We start from the raw sequence: 19809 nt of genomic DNA, 5'->3' as shown, positions 1-19809 counted from the left end.
AGTACATTCCGTAGTGCCTGTTAAGATCAAGTAAAGAATTCCAGTAAAGTACAGTGTTACCCATTTTTTGAACAAAAGTAGAGCTCAATTCATAAAAAATTAGCGTGTTTTTAGTCGCGAGTTAATTAAAAAGACTTATCATCAATGGATGCAAGACCTCTGAAAATATTTAGTAGTGTGCTTCGAAAAGCAAGAGAAAGTGGCACTAACGATCACATAGTGTTGTGGCCAATGAACAACAAGTTTCCTCGTCTACTTTTGATTCATCGATGGGGATAATGACACGATTAGTTCCATGATTATGAATTAACATCAATAACTTGAACACTAACCTTTTCTTCTGGAATGAGATTCTATTCTATATGCTAAAGGAAATCTCCAGAGGAACTCTGCCTCATTCTTTTACTCCTCTTTCTAGTTTTTCAAATGAGGAAAGTCGATAAACGAAGATTAAAATCTTTACTCATGCTCGTAAGTTTTAAACTTTTATAAGTTTTAGAGTATTTTAAAACGTCAACTTTTACGTTTTAGAGTATTTTAAAACGTCAACTTTTAGTATTGTGCTATTTTTGACATAGTCGCTCATAATTAGTACATTTGTTGTGCAAAGGGGCGGAACCAAGGGTGGTATCACGCTATCAGCCTATGCTACCGTCCTAATTAACCTATGAAAATCAACAAAAATAAAAAGTAGTAAAATTTTGATTTTGATTCCAAGATAACCTCCTATATTTAAGGATATATTGTTTTAGCCGACTATCTCGTAATCCTGATTCCGTCACTGCTCGCACGAGTATTATACTTTTCCTTTGCAGGATGCAAGAATTCATCTTCTAAAAACCCTGATGACTATGTTAATCTTATCTACTTTTCCGTGTGCATTCTGTGTAACATAAAATAGTATGAGAGAATAGGATTAAGGAGCTTAATTAGAGGTTAATCATACTTTTACCAGGTGGGGGCATTGATGTTTCTGTTCCAAAAGAAACTCTAAACTTAATGGCCTCAAAAGGGAAATGCCCATGCCACTAACAAAATGTGCTTTATGTTGTTGTTGATTAATTATTTGATTTAATTAAAGAAGAGATTGAAAGTTAAGCATGACTGATGAGACTTACAATTTGGGAGGATGAACTCCATGCAACTTCTCTTAAGTGGAATTTTCTTTTCAATTTTTTATACTTATAATTCTAAAGTGAAGAACTTAGCCTTGATGCCTTCTTCTTGTTCTTCTCATGCTTTTATTCTTATTTTTCAATGACTTTTTTCCTTTAACTTCTCCACGCAACTTTGGCTAAGCTTTTAAGCGGCCTATAAATCAAAAAACATATATTTTTCAACTTAAAAATTACTTATAAGATAAATGAGACGGCCCCTCTATTTCTGATTTCCTTTTTCCTCGCAACTTACTTGGTGAAGAGATGCTTTGAGCCATAATATATTACTTTGTTTACTAGACTGGAATCTAGTTAGATGTTAAGTACTTGTTAATGAGCGAATTATTCACTTGGGTTAGGCTATCGGATAAAATATATGATAAAACATTATTTTATTGTTAAAGGTATATTCTACCGTTTTATTGTGAAATATACGACTACTAGACTGTCAACAAATCCTCGTAAAACATATTTAATAGGATGAGGTTTTAATCTCACCTGAGGGAATTTAATTTAAATTTCATGACCCTCAGGTGACTAGATAATGGAAAAACCTCATAACCAGCAATATTTGGACAGCAGAGTTCTAACTTTGCCATTGTAACTTCGTAGAGAAATTATGCAGAAATTGTGAAAAAAGATTTCAGAAATCAACAAAGCAGAAGTGAATGTAGTTCAGATTCAATCCAAAGTGCACACTACAAAGTTCAGCTGCAGTGTATATAAGATGGGCTTCCCTGACTGTACAGGCCCAATCTATTAATGAAGCTATAATACATTTTTGTTCTCTGTTCAAGGGTTTGTGTGTGATTTTTTATATATTCTAATTTCGTGCAAGTCTGTCTGCTAATTGCATTTCACATTCTTATTGAGTTTATTACTTTATCGAGATTAAAAATGCACTCTTTCCATTATGTTTGGGCTGAAAAATTATTACTTTAACGAGATCATTACTTAATGGAGAATCTAACCGTAGTAATAGGTAGTGACTCACTGATGTGATGCTTAGAAGTGAACATGCAGTGTTCTGCTAGACTGCTACTGTTTCTTTTGTTTCTGTGGTGAACAAGTTCACTTGACCAGTTCATTAGAATTTGTGTCAATTCTGGGTAAGCTTTTGCTACTAAACGTTCTTGCCAAATAGCTTTTTATCATGTCATGCAAATTGCAATGTGCATAAAATGCTACCATGCATGCTTCATTTGGATCTTGCTCCTATGTTGTTTGCTGCCTAACATCTTACCTAACCATACCTAAACATCTTTACCACCTTTTTTCTATAAGGAAATGCGGAGACAAAAGAGAATCGGTCTAAAATATTATTAGGAGAGAACAAATACTTAAAATAGAATCATAGAAAGATTAAAAAAATTTCAAAATATAATACATAAGACATTTTTTTATGTGAAGTGTTACCCTAACTAATACTAGATTTAAAGTAATGGTTCTAAGGGTTTCTTCTGGAACATGACTCTCAATTCAATTCAATTTTCAAAAAATTATTACTATTTATTCAGAATTTTATATATGTTTTGTTTAAAATGTTTGCTATTTAATGAGATGGCTTAAAATCTATTACGATCTTATGATTTTTAAAAATTAGTGATGAAATTCGTATGATTATAGTATTATTTTATATGTTTCGAGAAATATTATTGTAATCTAATATTGAATAGTAAGGAGCTCAAATCCTTGATTTTATAATATTTTTACTCAACAATCAAATAGTTATAATTCATTAAAGTTTATAATTTTTTTAATTAGTTAAATCCGAAATTAATTCGCCGTTTAGTCTCGTCACAAAAATGAATGATGTTGGATAAAAAATAATAATGAATATAATGATAATATAAAATTAAAAAGAAAAGATTTGAAGTCTCTTTAAAAATATACAGTAGTAAGAAATTCGAAAATGTTGAAATGCTCGTAAAATCAAATCAGATTATCAGATTATATCATAATCTTCACTAGAAATTCAGTAATAAATATTCTTTACCATTTTAGAAATCCAATAAATCGGGGCAAAATCCACATTTAAACCTTAATTAACTTCTCAGGGCCCACAACCTTCACGTATGAATGCCAAATCGGCAACTCGCCACGTCACCCTAACATCCATCTTTCAGTTTCAGCTGAGGTTAATACACACATCATCATCATCGTAACACACACCACAGCGAACGGCGCCGTTTCGACCCCAACACGACCATAGTAATTGAAAAACGAGGTAAATTTTACAACAGTTGTGAAAACAGTGCTGCAGATCCAACATATACAGACATACAGATACATTTATTGTCTTTCTCCAACAAGACCAAACACAATCGGCATCTCACTCATCTCCATCTTTTGATTTCTTCGAGGTAATTCCTGTCTCCCTCAGTTCTTGTCTTTTTTAGGGTTTTATAATTTCCTATAATTTTCACAGGGAGAGAGAGGGAGAGATTGAGAGATATTGGGAGAGATTGGGAGAGAGAGGGAGAGAGAGCTATGTGTGTATATATGTGCATTTGTATATAGTTATTGATGAATTGGTGATGTGATTGAATAGAGACCATGATTGTTATGTTGTTGATTGAAGTGAATTGTTGGTGGTGGTGTTGATTTAATTGTGTTTATTTGGATCTGTGTTTTTGGTGTTTGTATAGATTATGAAGGATTAATATGTCGGGGAATTATGATTCGGAGGAGTTGTTAGATGGTTCTAGAGAAGCTAGTTCAGCTGAGGGTTCAGCTGAAGGAGAAGACGGTTCAGTTCTTGTCAACTCGGTTGACTCACCGAATCAGGTATTAATCTTAGCATTCTCTACTTTAAATTTAAGTACTGATTTTGATTTGCCCGAAACTAATTGCTAAGCTTTTATGTTTGATCACATTATATATGCAGTGGAATCTGGATAAGTTAATTTTCACAGTAATATATCTTTAAACTTGATAAATGAACAATCTTGATAAACAAATACAATGCATTTATGGAGGTTTTAAGTGTATATAGTTGGTATACTTGCATTTTCCGAATTTAGCAGGAGTGGTAATTTGGTGGTATTTTATATCTTCTTATGCTGTTACTACTTTCGATTGTTTTTGGTTTTGATGTAATTTGGTTTTGGTGTAAGATTTCTAACTTAATGTTTCTGATAATTAGTGGAGTTTGATTTGTCAAGAGCTTTGCAACCCAACTTTGTGCAGGTTGAACGTATAGATCAGGATGATGGAGTTTTGGTTATGGGAGTTGATACCTTACAAGACGACCAAAATGAAGAAAAAGTTATAGAGGATGGAGGGAAAGATGACATGTTTGTTGATTGCCCAGATGAGCTGGTATCCTTTGATGGGAGGATCGCTGTTGCCGATAACATTGAAGCAACAGCAAGCTCTGAACCCCAACAAGGGTTTGAGGGATATAGTGCCGGTTTATATATATCAGACAAAGGAAGTGGAGATGATCTGACAGGTGAGCTGGAACGTCTGCAGGCTCTGCTTGAAAAAGCTGTTGGTGAGAAAGAAAGCTTTGCACTGGAATATGAGGTTGATGAGCTAACTTTTGATAGTTTTTGTGTCTTTGAATGAATTTTCCTAATTTCAAGTCTTTGCAGGCAGAAAGAAGATCTTTGGCGCAAGGACTTGCTGATCTTCATCATCAGCTCAGTGCTCTGAGCACACAGGGGTCGTTGGTCAATGAAAGTGATGGCGGGCTTGTGAGCCATTATGACTCAGAAAATTGGACTGGTGAAAAGTCTGTGGTATCGGATGATACCCCGTTGCAGGATGTGATATGTGATTGTTCCAAGTTAGTTAAGCATGCCTTAGATGACCGCTCACAGACTCAAGGGACAATCAGTGAACTCCATTCAACGCTGCATAAAAATAATCAAGAAATTCAGGAGCTCACTGCCAGAGTAGCTGAATCTTCTGTGCAACAAGATACTGAGGCCATTGCAAACAGGGTGTTGAGTTGTCTCGCATCAGCGTTTAATCAAGATGAACTGTTGGATATATCATTCACCCAAAAAATGTGTCATATAGAAAGCGCCACCTTATTTTTGATTGAGAATTATAATAGTTTTCTTTATGAAACTGATTTACTCAGGCAATGCATAACGAATGTAAGGTCGGATCACAATCTGCAAGATGGAATAGGGTCAATCTTTCTCACTGCACGTGAAGAACTAATAGAGATAAGAAGAAAAGAAGTTGAGTTGACACAAAAAGTGATAGAGTTGGAAGAAAAAAACTCAAAACAGATGGAAGAACTCGCAAGAGGTAAAGAAGCCATTGATGTGGCACATGCAGAAATTCAGAAAGCCAAAATGGAGCTTGAACATGAGAAGGCGAGGTTTAATAATACCAAAGAAAAGCTTAGTTTAGCTGTAACAAAAGGAAAGGCGCTGGTTCAGCACCGTGATTCATTGAAACAGTCACTTGCTGACAAGACAAATGAGCTTGAGAGATGTCGTATTGAAATCCAGGAAAAGGTTAGTGCCATCGAAGCTGCTGAGTTATGTAAGAAGGAGTTGACTAAATGTGAAGATTTGGCTGCTTCGTTGAATGAAGAACTTTCAGAAAGGAACAGTGTCATTAAAAGCTGTGAAAAGATTTTACTCGAGAGTAATCTGCCAGAAGACCTTCAGTCAATAGATTTTCTAGGGAAAATTCAGTGGCTAGCAAATGAGAAGAACAAACTCATGGGCACCTTGCAAGATACGGCAATCATAACAAGAGAAGCTGCAAATAAGGAGATTGAGCGACTTACTGCATTGATATTGGTAGAATCACAGGAGAAACATTATCTTGAAGAAGAGCTTGAAGATCTAAGATGCGAATATGCTCAGATTGTTGAGAAGGAATATCATCATTCTTCGGAGAAGGATCGAATGGTGAGGCTGTTACATGAGGCATCTGGAATATCAATGTACAGTGCAGAAAGCTCTCCCTCTGATTTAGGCTTTATGATTGGCCAATGCATTGAAAAAATAAAAGATCAAGCCAGTGCCTCCATATCATCCCATTTGGACGGAGAAATATTTGAAAAAATGCAGAGCCTCTTGTATACAAGGGATCAGGAAGCTATGCTGTTTGAGGAAATTTTGGAGGAAGATATACTGAATAGATCAGAGATGAACCAGTTGGTGAGTAAAGTAGCTGCGGTTTCTCAAGAACTACGTGATATAAGAGACGAGAATGACTCACTGCATCATAATCTTTCACGCGCAGAAGAAAAAGCTACTCTCCTGAGGGAGAAATTATCTATGGCAGTTAAAAAGGGCAAAGGATTAGTTCAGGAGCGGGAAAATTTGAAACAGCTTTTAGAAAGAACTAGAGAAACGGCCCAGAATGACATTGATCGACTTGCTGCATCAATTTTAACAGAAACACAACAAAATAATTATCTCCTGGACGAGCTTGAAGATCTAAGATACAAATACAAAGGAATTGTGGAGAGAGAGCAACATATTTCTCTGGAAAAGAATCAGCTTATTAGAATGTTACACGAGGCATCTGGAATAAAAATGATTGATTTAGAAGAGCCACACTCTGACATGGACAATATAGTTGACCGTTGCTTTGGGAAGTTAAGGGAAGAATCTGCTCAGGTGGAATGGGAATTATTTGAAAGGATTCAGAGTCTCTTGTACACAAGGGTTCAGGAGGCCATGCTCTTTGAAGTAATTTTGGAGGATGATATGCTGGATAGGTCTAGGGTCAATGACCTAGCTAATAAGATATCAGTGCTCTCTCAAGAACTAAATGATCTGAAAGATGAGAAAGACAGTCTACAGAATCTCCTCTCACATTCGGAAGAGAAGATCATTATTTTGGGGGAAGACTTATCATCGGCCACTAAAGAAAGAATGGAACTTGTTCAAGAGCAGATAGATATTAAGCAGCTTCTGGATAAAACAAGAGAAGCCGCAGATATTGAGATTGATCGACTAACTTCAGCAATTTTGGCAGAAACCCAAGAAAAGCATCATCTTGAAGAAGTGGTTGAAGATTTGAGATACAAATATGAAGGGATCTTACAGAAGGAGCATCAGATTTCTCTGGACAGGGACCGAGTGGTCAGGATGTTGCAGGAGGCATCAGGTATGGCCTTAAACGATCCAGAGGAGATACAATCTGGCATGGACAGTATTATAAACCAATGCTTTGTGAAATTAAAAGAACAAACCAAAGTTTCTGTGGAGTCTTCTCAGGTTGGAGAGGATTTTATCAAAAGAATGCAAAGTCTCTTGTACATAAGAGATTTTGAGGCTATGTTGTTTAAAACACTTCTAGAAGAAGAGATACCCAATGAATCAGAGGTAAACCACCTGACAAATAAGATAGCTGTGATTTCTGAAGAACTAAAGGATCTAAAAGATGAGAAAGACTCTTTGCTGAATGATCTTTCACGTTCCGAAGAAAAAGCTACTCTTCTCAGAGAAAAGTTATCCATGGCAGTCAAGAAGGGCAAGGGGCTAGTTCAAGAGCGGGAAAACCTAAAACAACTTCTGGATGAAAGGAATGCAGCAATTGAAAAATTAAAGCTTGAACTAGAGCAGCAAGAACTTTCTCTAAATGACTACAGGACCGAGATCCATAAATTGTCCAGTGATGCTGATTGTGTCCCTAAGTTGGAAATTGATCTCAAGTCTGTTAAAGAAGAAAGGGATCAGCTGGAGAAATTCTTGGCCGAGAGCAATAGAATGTTACAAAGATTGATTGGAACAATTGAGAATATCACTTTCCCGGACGGTCCGGCTGTGGAAGAACCTGCAGAAAAGGTTCAAAGGCTTGCTTGGTATGTAAGTGAGTGTGAAGCTGCAAAGACGCAGGCACAACATGAGTTGGAACTAGTAAAAAAGGAAGTGGCTACCAAGTCTAATGAGTTAGCACTTGCTGCCACCAAAATTTCTGTGCTAGTTGATGAAAAAGAAGATGCTCAAGGTAGTAAAGTTGCTACACAAGTGGAGCTTCAGAAAGTCAAAGAGGAGTCGTCTTGTCTTAGCAGTGAGTTAGCTGAAGCCCACAAAACTATAAAAGCCCTTGAAGATGCAATGTCTCAAGTACAGACAAACTTGTCTCTGTTGGCTGAGGAATATAGTACGGCAAAAGTAAGCAGGACTAATTTGGAGAGTGAGATAGAAAAGCTCAAAGAAGTAGCTGGCATGCAAGCGCGTGAGCTTGCAGATGCCTCCTCTAGTCTGAAATCATATGAGGAAGCAATTTGGAAAGCAGAAAATACTATATCTGAGCTTAGTGGTGACAAGGAAGATGCTGCACACGAGATTCAAGATCTTAAATCTCAATTGAATTCATGTATGCAAGAGTTGGGGGATAAGCAAAATGCTGAACAAGAAATTATAAATCTTAAGTCACAATTAAATGCATGTGTGCAAGAATTGGCTGGTACCCGTGGTGCCAAAGGAATTAAGTCTCCTGAGCTCTATGGTCACCTCAGCAGTCTTCAGTTGCTTCTGAAGGATGAGTCAATGTTGTCCTTACTGAGACAGAGCTTTCAAGGTATATTTGATGGCCTCAAAAAGCTTGATCACATCCTTACTGACACAAAGCTCCATTCGAATGATATGGAAATGAATATTCAGCAGACTTTACCAATATCCGAGGTACACTTTTACTCATTAACTAGGCTCTCGTGATTAGTTATGTATTGAAACATATTTCTCAAGGTTTTTTCATCCTAAAGTTTTGAATTTCAATAAATTCCACTTGGACTTTATTAATTTATTGCCAACTCCTTGTTTAACTTCAAAGTTAATGAGCAGAAAAGAACCCTGCTTGAATCATTCCTGTAAGCAAGGTCATGACATCCAATAACAGCCATTGTGGATTTTCTAGAAGTTATTTATATGCCGTTACCTCCTAAGTTCATATTCCTTTTTAATACCTATTCTTCAAAGGTTTAGAAAGCCAAAGAATAGTGAGATTTTTATTATTACATATTGTATTCTCTTTTCCCCTTTCTTCTACACACACACATGTTTACTCTAGAACTATATACCACAGAAAATTTCTTCGTAGTCTACAGAATGTTTCTAATTATTAATTCTTTGTTTACCTCATAGGAAGATTCAATTGCTCTGAATCAATTCCCAGATGACATTCAGAGTATTGAGAACATTGAAATGGATGATGGAGAGTTAAATACTGCAGATGATGACAATTTTATCTCACGTATTGAGAAAACAGTGGATAATCTCCAATTGAAACACAAAATTCTTGCAGATGTATGTGTAAGAAGTTCTTCATTCATGGATAATTTGATTGCATCGTTATCAACGAAACTGATGGCAACAAGAGATGAATTCCTAGATGTATTGGAGCAAATGAAAGCTCTAAAGAAGCACATAGAAGGTATGGAAATGGATAAACAAGCGCAAGATCAATATATGGGTACAGTAGTTGAAAGTTTACAGAACAGTTTGAAAGAAAGCAGCACTTCTTTTAAAAAAGTTGTAGAAGAAAGGGATATCTACCAGAGCCGAGTGTGCAAGTTGGAAGCTGATCTGGAAGCATTCGAAATTCTATGCAGTGATATGAGGCATAAATTAGGGGAGCATCAAGCACAGGAAAGCAGGTGGCAGGAGAGAGAAAAAGAACTTATGTCATTGTATCAAAAAGGTACCATGTTCGTATGATTTGAAAGCGCATGTAAACTTTGAAAACTTGAAATGTTCCTCAACTATAAACTCTTTTTTTTTTTTTAATTCTTTTGGTTCATATCAATCTTACAGAGACTGAAGACCCTCTTCTATCAGCATTCCAGTTGAAATCTCTTTTCAAGAAAATAGATGGAATCAATATCCCGTTCTCAGAGTTTGAAGTAGACGAATTAGAACCCCATGATTCTGACCATGTTAAAAAGCTATTTTACATAGTTGATTGTGTTGGTGGACTGCAGCGTGAGATGGCCTCCATATCACACAACAGCGAACTACAGCAATCAATTATTAAGGATCAAGCTACAGAAATCGAGCATCTGAAAGAGGAAGCTTCAGCTTTCGTTATATACAAGCAGGACTATGATAAATTGAAACATGATCTTGCAAAAGGATTAGAGAACATTATTAAGAAGTTAGCAGGTAATGAGGTGGTCGGAACTCTGAAAACTGCTGATGTTATGGAACAACTGCCGTTACTGGAGAAGCTAGTTACAACCATTATTTTTGAATCTGAAAACTCAAAATCCAAAGCCCAAGAGCTTGACACTAAGATTTTAAAGACTCAAGAGGTTGTTGATGAGCTATCAAGTAAGGTCAAATTCTTCGAAAAAAAAGCTTCATCAGGCTCTATTCAAGAACGTGGGAGTTTTGAAGCTCATTCATTGCCTCCCCGGTCAGAAATTTCTGAAATCGATGATGCGGTAATTATGATCAAGTCACTAAATCCTCAAGTAAAATGTGTATTCAGTCACCTCTATCTAATCTGCTTGTCAGTTGTTTCACTAATATTAGTTTAATAGCTATATTTCCAAATTCAAGATTAAAAAGAAACCTATATAGTTGCATATTTATAATAATATTATTGAGAACCTGAAATTTCTTTTTCACATTTTACATTGTTTTGTATCATAGTTTTTCTTTCGTACTAGTGCTGTAAAATATTTGCAGTAGGCAAGTATATGTTGCCGTGTGTGTCACTGTTTGCATTCCATTAATTGAGAAACAGTATATGAATGTATATAAAATGGAGATGGTTTAGTTTAAGTTGTCCAAGTCTCCCTTGGTATTTTTTGACACAATATATGTTTTTTTTAACTTGCATCTGATGTTTGTTGACTTTGTTCTCATGCAGGGGCCAGTTGTAAACATGCCCATTCCACCAGGTCCATCAATTGCTCAAGTAAGAAGTTTAAAGAAGGGATCAAGTGACCAACTAGCAATTAATATAGACTCAGAATCTGATCGTTTGATCAGTAAGAAGGATACCACTGAAGATAAAGGTTTGTTTTTACAGATTGTTAAATTTCTTATTCAGTCTAGTTTTAAAAGGAATGCATTAAGCTTCTTCATATTGCAGGTCATGTGTTTAAGTCACTAAATACATCAGGTTTGGTCCCAAGGCAAGGGAGGACCATTGCAGACAAAATAGATGGGTTTTGGTAAGTTGCTCGTGCCTCTTCCCTGTAGCTAGTAGTTTAGTCTTTAATTTCTTTTGCTCTTTTATCCTCTGTTTTATATAGGACATAATTTAACTTGAGACAATTTCACCAAAAATGACTTGACTCACGTAATGTGCAGTGGATTGTGCAAAAGCTCTTGATTGAGTTGTTTATAGACGCACAATTATACTTAACTCTGCCATCTAGACCTTATTGTTTATTAGTTAGACTGTTACAGTATTACCTCAATTACAAAGTATTAACATGGCTTTTCTTATTAAATTCAGGGTAGCCGGTGATCGAGCTCTTATGGGTCGTCCAAGGGCAAGAATAGGAGTTATTGCATACTGGCTCTTTTTGAATATATGGCTGCTAAGCTACATTTTGTAACATAGCCTACAATTACCCTGCCATAGAATCAAATCCCAGTTCCTCCTCACACTGTAATATACATATAGTTGATGATTGGTATAGCTAAAATCCGACACTAGGATATCCGTCTTTTTTATTTAGTTAGCTTCCAATCCATACCATTCATTGTGCAGATATGTAATAGATTTTCTGTCAAATTACATTGTAGCAATTCAATAAATATAAAAATGTATCATTTTGAACATCGGATTCGCCTAGAAGCTGTTTCCTTCTCACCTGTCTCTCCTATTCTAAGTGTTCATACTTGCTCTCTCTTGTACAGGGTACTTTGTCGAATTCGGGTAAGAAGGTTCATGGTTTTGATGACAACTTATACAGGTGATATGAGAACATATATACAGTATATATCACAATTTGCACACACCAATGTACAGAAAGATTGAATCACAAATACAAAAGTTTGTTCATTGACCATGAAGAAGGTTCAATTACAAGTGGTATACATAATCAGTCTATAGTGACTGATTAAAGAAGCTACTAATAACAATCAAGATCTCATCTTATTGATCTGGTTTAGAGCTGGTTGTAGAATATTGTACAACACCCACAGTATAGCTGGCGCCACGACGATCAACAGAAGCTGACCTCTGCTATCACCTGCCTTGGCCGCCTCCTCTGCAAGAGTAGCCACCTGATCAGCCGCAGCAACTGCATGAGGGGTCGACAGGAACCCTCCCGAGGCAGCCAAGCCACCACCGAGCCCGAGTCCAACAATGACACCTTTAGCAGACATTTTGTTGATCTGGTTCAGAGTTGGCTGCAGAATGTTGTAAAGAACCCATGCAATGGCGGGCACAATTGGTAGCAGAAGCGCTAAGCCACGGTTGTCGCCTGCAGCAGCACCGTCAGCCAGGACAGCCAGCTGCTGAGCAGCCAGAGCAGGGTCACATGAGCTCAGAGTCGAGAAAACAGCTCCTGCTATCGCGGTCCCTGTCAGGCTTTTCGGGAGGCTCTGGAGCACAGACTTAGTAGGCCTGGAAGGAAGAGTGATCAAGTTGGGCTTTGGAGATGATGATGAAGAAGAAGCACTGAGAATGCACTTGGCATTCAGCATGGCCATGGTTGAAATGGTGGTTGCAGCCATTGCAGCTTTTTTCTCTGTATTCTTTACTTGGTAGCTCTGAGTTTTGGTTCAAGTTGTAAAGAAGCAAGATAGTGAAGAGGTGATAGAAAATGTGAAGTATGAAAAAGTCTAGATTGTTCTCTTATCTAAAGAATATGGAGGGTGAATTGGTGTCCTCATATTTCATACCCTACTCAACCATTTCTTATCACTTTGTAGCCACTCACCACTCATATTTCTATTTCATTTGCATGTTGCTAATTTTGCAAGTTTGCAAAAAGAGAGGCTTTTGTGTTATGGCCTTGAGAGTTATGGGCCATAAGGTTCGGACTTGTGGGAATAATGAACCAAACAATTGTGAGGCCTTAGTACCTACATATAGCCATCAAGGAAATGCAATAATTATGTTAAGCCCAACCGGATAAACCTAAAGCCACGAGTATAATGGGAAAATCGTGTGTTTGTGAAGTTTTATAATATAAATAATTTATGAGTTTTTCAAACTATAATAATAATAATATTAAATTCTTTTAAGTGATAATTTTCCTTTATAATTTTATTAAATGTGAATAATATATTTATACTTGTATACAATTCTCTATAAATTTGTTAATTTATCTACAATATATATCCACAAATACATATAAATATATACTTTTTGCACAATTATATATTTAATATATCATAACATATATATAATAAATATTATCTACAAATATTTTGTGTACCTCAAATGAAAACACATATCAGACACGAAATTTATGAGACTAATTTTCATTCTATTAAATAAACTTCGTAATTTCATTGGGTCAGATATTTATCTGCAGTGCTGCGACTCCATAATATTGTCAAAGGTTCTTCCCCCATTTCTTGGAAGCAGCTAGCTTAGCTGACATTTCTAGGGTTTGCAAAATCCCAATTCAAACCATGACTTCTCTTCTATCATTCACACCAAGCCCAATTCTCTCTCCCCCTCCATTCTTGACCCGACCCGGTACCAACCCACTCCTCCACAACCCGACCCGGTTCGGTTCTTTATCTCCCCACAGACCCTTTGTTCCCCGGACTCTCTGTGTAGTCAATTTCGGGTCGGGTCAGTTACCAGACTCGGAAACAATTAAGGGCCTGTTTGGCAAAGCTGAGAGCATTCTTTATACTATTGCTGATGCTGCTGTTTCAACTGAAAATGTCACAAATTCGAAAAATAATGATTGGTTTTCTGGGATCAGTAATTATATGGAGACTGTTCTTAAGGTCTGTGTAAATGAAGTTTGTATTTTTAATTCTTGATTATTTTAGTATTTTTAGTGTGTAATTCAAGATTTTTGATTTTGATGAAAATGGTGGACTTCAGGTTTTGAAGAACGGGTTATCTTCTGTACATGCTCCTTATGCATATGGGTTTGCGATTATTTTGTTGACTGTGCTTGTTAAAGCAGCTACCTTTCCTTTAACTAAGAAACAGGTTAGTTTTGTTATCGAATAATGATCTTAATGTTTTTGTTAGTTTTTAACTCTTGTTTTTGCATGCGGAAGAAATTTCATGAAGATGATGCTTAAGGGTGTGATCAAGGCTATTGTAAATGAATGTTAATGATCTTGCAGGTGGAATCTACCATGGCAATGCGATCATTGCAACCTCAAATAAAGGCTATTCAGCAGCGGTATGCTGGTGATCAGGTTACTTATTTATCTTTTTTGAGTTGTTTTTTCTTTTTACCATATGCTTTGTCTAATTGGTTACCCTAATTGTCAACATGGAAATGCATGAGTATATATGTAATTTGTATTATCTTGCTAGAATTCTGACATAAATGGATTCATGATCATACTCTGATGTAATTGGTTAAGCGTATAATAATCTAGGGCATTGTGGAAATAATATTTAGAATCTGCACTTTAATTGGTCACGCTTATTTAAAATGACGGATAAGTTTCCGTTAAGACTGACATTTAGTAGTGATTGGTTTTCTAGATTCCAAATTGATTTCACCTTTTGTCTTCTTTCAGGAAAAAATTCAGATTGAAACTGCTCGGTTGTATAAATTAGCAGGGATAAATCCTCTAGCAGGTAACTTTATTCTCCCTTTTTTTTTTCCATGCATTCATGCCCGATGTTTTTGTCTGATCCTTCATGGGGGGTATATATAATATAATAAAGGCAATGGTTGGGATTGGTTACTGCATTGAATTTATTGACAAACATTCCATTTAAATGTAGGCGCCGATCCTTATTTATTAATTATTACCTAAGCAGATGGTATCAGACTTCTGTATATATAATTTTTACCTGTTCTTTAGACTCTTCAAGCGAATAGTTGTTTGATGTAGGCATATAGCTTCCTGAATAGCGTTTTTAAAGATAAATCAGAGTTCTCAAGGCTTTAATTTCCTCTGATTGAGAAATGAAGTATTATATGTGATTCCTACTAGATTGAAATCCAATAAATTTGGAATTGTTAGTATATGCATGTTGGATGTTACCTTTGGGAAGCCATTACATGTGATCATGGATTTAATATAATTTTGTGTGCTCATTTATATCATCTTTGCTTGTAAATACTAATCTTTATTGCAACAGGATGCCTTCCAACACTTGCCACGATCCCTGTATGGATTGGGCTATATAGAGCTCTTTCTAATGTTGCTGATGAAGTAAGTCCTTGTATAGTTTTATGTTTCAACATCTGTTGCTTTAAGCTGTTATACTTGAGTAATCTCATGCTTCTTTTTAATTATTATTCTAATGAAAAGGGACTCCTGACGGAGGGCTTCTTTTGGATCCCATCGCTTGCTGGCCCTACAACAGTTGCAGCTCGACAAAGTGGAAGCGGAATCTCTTGGCTTTTTCCATTTATAGTGAGTATAATTGTTTATGGAGATCTGACGTCCTTCATTGGTATACTCGTAAAATTATAATCAGTATATGTTTTTCTCCTGTTTAAATTTCAGCAAAAGATCTGCTGATCGTAATATCTTAAGACAGTCGTGGATAGTATAACTGGTTACGAACAATCTTTAAAGTTACTATGTAGTATATATTCTAGATTATGAACAGTTTACTGTTTAGTTGGAGAGAACTCTGAACCTTGAGATTTTCTAGAAGTGCTTTAAAATATATATATAATGAAGTTTGCACTTGTAAACATACCGAATTTTTTATAATGCTGTGGAATTAAACGTCACCTTCTGTTGCTTGCAGGATGGTCATCCTCCTCTTGGATGGTCAGATACCTTCGCCTATCTTGTCCTGCCTGTATTGCTGGTTGTTTCTCAATACATATCTGTTCAAATTATGCAGACATCACAGGTTATTATTACTTTAGCTAACTTGTTCAAAATCTTGCTTCTTGTATCATATGTAGCTTACTTTACCAAGCCTTTTTGTCCCTGCTGAATGTAGGACTTCTATTTCCGCCTGACAATCAATTTTATCTCCATGCATAATAGTCACCCTAGTGGGCATGTTCGACAGGATTAGTATACTTGTAACCTTGACAATGGATACAATATAAATAAATAACTTTAGAGCAGCTCCAGTGGGAGCCGGACTTACTGTGTTGATATGCATGGACATTGAACAGGAACTGGCCTTTCTTTTGTAGCGCTAGAGTGAGTGATGAAAAAGTGGGTGGTCCCACTTTTGTGGGACTGACGATTGTAGCCCATTCCAATTTTCTAATATATTCTCTGTTCTTCAACAAGCTGAAGTAGTCAACCGAGAGCTGTTAATGGGTGAAGCATAACCAGATTAATTTAGAAAAGTACCAACATATTCATGTATTTTATCTAATGTAGATATTTATAAAATATCTTTCATATGAATTCAATCCGTAATGTTCTATTTGAACTATATAATGATTTCTAATTATTTTTTATTATTTTTATTTTTGATTTCAATTTTTTAAGATATATTACGCCAATTGCAAAACATTAAATAGATTCAAACTTATGTTTACTTGAGCAAGTAGATTAATTAGGGCCTCCTAGACGTGGTAATTGGGCTTTGTCATTGGAGGATTTTACTCACTGTTTGCTAATGTGGCCTGTAAGTTTTTCATAAAAAAGTGGGGAGTGGGCTTTGTTATTGTAATTGCTTTCAGGATAAATCTTTCATTTGATACAGGATAAGGATTTATGTTTTGTCTGACACCTGTCCTTTATTTTATACTTCCAGAGTGATGACCCAAACCTAAAGACTTCTCAAGCCATAACAAAATTTCTGCCTTTGATGATTGGTTATTTTGCTCTTTCAGTGCCTTCTGGGCTAAGCCTTTATTGGTGAGTGGTTCTATACTCTACTTCTATGAATACACTATCCTGCTCGTTAAATCTCTGTGAAGACACTATACAAGTTTGACATATTAAATAGATTTGGGACACAATTATAAGCTACTTTTGCTAATTTAATGCGCACACTCACTCACAGTTTTTCCTTTTACGATGCTTGAACCCTCAACCTTCCATAAAGGGGGTGGGGGGAGAAGGGTGATACAGCCAGGGGATGATCGCTTTCGTTATTGTCTGTCTTTTAAATACTGGTTATGAGTTTCCATCTTTAAACAATTGTTCTTGTTTTTGTTAGGTTGACCAACAATATATTAAGCACAGCTCAACAAGTATGGCTCCAGAAACTGGGAGGTGCAAAAAACCCTGTAATTCAATCCCGCACTGATATACAAGAGCTGTCCAAGAGTCAGACATCTGCAATCGAAACAACCACAATTAATGTGGCACCTAAAAAAGAAAAAAAACAGACCCCGGATGGACCCCGTCCTGGCGACAGGTTAACAGATGACATGCACATATATTGCATACACTATTGTTATAGTTTTAGATCTGTGGTAAAATTATAGGTGTTGTATTTTTCAGATTTAAGCAGTTGAAGGAGCAAGAGGCAAGGAGAAGAAAGCAAAAAGAAGAGGAAGAAAGAAAAGCTAATGTAGTTGCAGAAAATGATGATCTAGTAACCAATGGGAAACTCAAGCCAGGAACTTATTCAGTTGAGAAAGAAGATACAAAATCGGAACCCCTTAATACTGATGACCTGTCTTCCACTGAGATATCTTCTATCAACGGAAATAGCTCTCCTCAAGAGTTAAAGGAATATCAGGATATATCAACTCGGAGGGTGGAAGATGTAAGTTCCAGTAAGGGAAAGGATGATTAGCATCTGTATGAAAATTTAGAAAAGGTAAGATATAGCAATATCGAAGACAGAATTTAGTTTATATCATATGCTTGTTTAAAGTATGCATCTTTGTTCTCAATTCTCGAGCACGTCATTTATCTTATCTGTTCTGGATGTCGTCTTCTCGTATTCATGGTCTTATTCTGCAGTCATTTATCTTATCTGTTCTGGATGTCGTCTTCTCGTAGTCATGGTCTTATTCTGCATTTATCTTGTACATGTGGTTACTGGTTACCTGTTACTGGTTATTGTCTTTGTCGAGATTATTAAATTTGGTTGTTTGCAATACTCTTTATTAATGACCATTGTTACATTTCTTTCATACCAGGAAGAAGCTGTTACTACTTTAGGCACGGGAGAAAGTATAGTCTCCGTTGATGACAACAGAAGTCGGGATAGAAGTTGAGTTGTTTTAAATGTGACTTGGAAGTTGTGACCAGATACAGTAACAAGAACAAGACATCAGGTCAATTACACAATATAAAGAGAAGGCATGACAGATGTTATACTGGTGATCTCTCAAGGATCTACTGCCATAGATGAGAAAGATTGTTACTTGTTTGTTTGCTTGCTTTGTCGGAGTCAACATAGGGTGTATATTACTAAAAACAAATATAATGAAATATAGGAAAATTTTGATGATTGTTTCCTTTTTTTTGCTTTACAATAATGGAATTAATATTGTCTGTGGTAAAGAATGTTATTAGATCAGATATCGAGTTTTATGAAAGTGGCTCCCTAAAGTTGTCATAGAGTTGTTGCAGTGAGGAATTCTTTATTCTGAGCATCTTTTACGTTGAGTTTATTCAAATTTATCTATAGATGATCATGTGATTAGGGGTTCTAAAATTTTGCGATTCTGGGCACAAGAACTTATGCATAGGCAGGATCACTCGGAATCTTATCAGTTTTAAGAACTTACGCCTAGGCAGGATCACTCGAAATTTTTATCAATTTTAATGGAACGGGAAGAAAGCATGCAGGTCGTGACAGTAGATTGGACGTGTCGGGGAAAAGAAAACCGTAATTGACACGTTTTGTACCACTCACATGTGGCGATAGATTCATGAGCAAATATAGTAGATAAGAGTGTCGCCACTTGTATGTGACATAGATTCATGAGCAAATACAATATAAGAATTACTATCATAATTGAATGTATTTTCTTATAATAATTTCCCTTATTTGGATAGTGTGAAAAAAAATGTATATACTATATAATGTGAATAAAAAAATATTAAGAAAGAAATAACTGTACTTAAAAATAATAAAAATTAAAAGAGACTAGGGCCAGCTGTCTAGAAATATGGAGAAGAAACTATTAATGTTACATGGTGATCTCTTTAAATTTCCTGGAAAAATAAAATATATAAATGGTTGCTAAAAGTAGTTAATTTAACATAGCTAATGTCCTACATCAGGGTTTAAAGTTTTTCGCATGAAGTGTTGTAAGCTTTTTCTTTACAATGATGGATGGATTCATGTGAGTACAGAACATGAATCAAGACCTGTTGTCAGAATTTCCTTGATCATCAGCAAATCAATATATACTAAGTAATAATTATATTAACCCCAGATATAGAATACATGAATCAGGTTATACCCATGGTCGTTAGCAAATCTAGTGCAGCTATCAACTGCTAGGACAAAAGAAGACCTTATGTATCTGCAATAACCTGGGGAAGTCTGGGTTTCTTTTTAAACCATAGGCAGTGCTGAGTATATTTGTCGCATAGACACTTCTAAGAGTCCTAATGTATCAGCTTATAACCACTCTAATATTAAGTAAATCAAGCCTCATTAAGGGCCAAGTACTAGCAGTACGCGTCTTTTTCTGAATGATCATAAATTTACTGAGGTA

At 36.0% G+C, this 19809-nt stretch overlaps 3 protein-coding genes across 3 annotated transcripts; 2 read left to right on the top strand and 1 right to left on the bottom strand.

Moving 5' to 3' along the window:
• Positions 1-3383: 3383 nt before the first annotated feature.
• LOC108202415 (trans-Golgi network-localized SYP41-interacting protein 1) lies at positions 3384-11878 on the top strand. Its single transcript, XM_017370787.2, has 9 exons — positions 3384-3520; positions 3806-3944; positions 4347-4685; positions 4754-8767; positions 9227-9782; positions 9896-10524; positions 10956-11103; positions 11181-11262; positions 11550-11878. Exons 2-9 carry the CDS (start codon positions 3822-3824, stop codon positions 11650-11652), a joined length of 5994 nt encoding a protein of 1997 aa, XP_017226276.1. The 5' UTR covers positions 3384-3520; positions 3806-3821; the 3' UTR covers positions 11653-11878.
• Positions 11879-12073: 195 nt separating this feature from the next.
• Positions 12074-13007, bottom strand: LOC108202416 (photosystem II reaction center proteins PsbY, chloroplastic). The gene has a single exon (XM_017370788.2). The coding sequence runs from the start codon at positions 12776-12778 to the stop codon at positions 12182-12184; it is 597 nt and encodes a 198-aa protein (XP_017226277.1). The 5' UTR covers positions 12779-13007; the 3' UTR covers positions 12074-12181.
• A 563-nt stretch (positions 13008-13570) lies between these two features.
• Positions 13571-18597, top strand: LOC108202647 (ALBINO3-like protein 1, chloroplastic). The gene is made up of 11 exons (XM_017371143.2): positions 13571-14011; positions 14112-14222; positions 14363-14437; positions 14768-14828; positions 15339-15412; positions 15512-15616; positions 15960-16067; positions 16935-17038; positions 17343-17543; positions 17630-17951; positions 18277-18597. Exons 1-10 carry the CDS (start codon positions 13685-13687, stop codon positions 17925-17927), a joined length of 1464 nt encoding a protein of 487 aa, XP_017226632.1. The 5' UTR covers positions 13571-13684; the 3' UTR covers positions 17928-17951; positions 18277-18597.
• Positions 18598-19809: the final 1212 nt, after the last annotated feature.

This window comes from Daucus carota, chromosome 9, assembly GCF_001625215.2.
Source record: "Daucus carota subsp. sativus chromosome 9, DH1 v3.0, whole genome shotgun sequence".
Classification (NCBI taxonomy): Eukaryota; Viridiplantae; Streptophyta; class Magnoliopsida; order Apiales; family Apiaceae; genus Daucus; species Daucus carota.
Note: the sequence above shows the minus strand (reverse complement) of the source record. Positions and strands in the feature narration are given on the sequence as shown.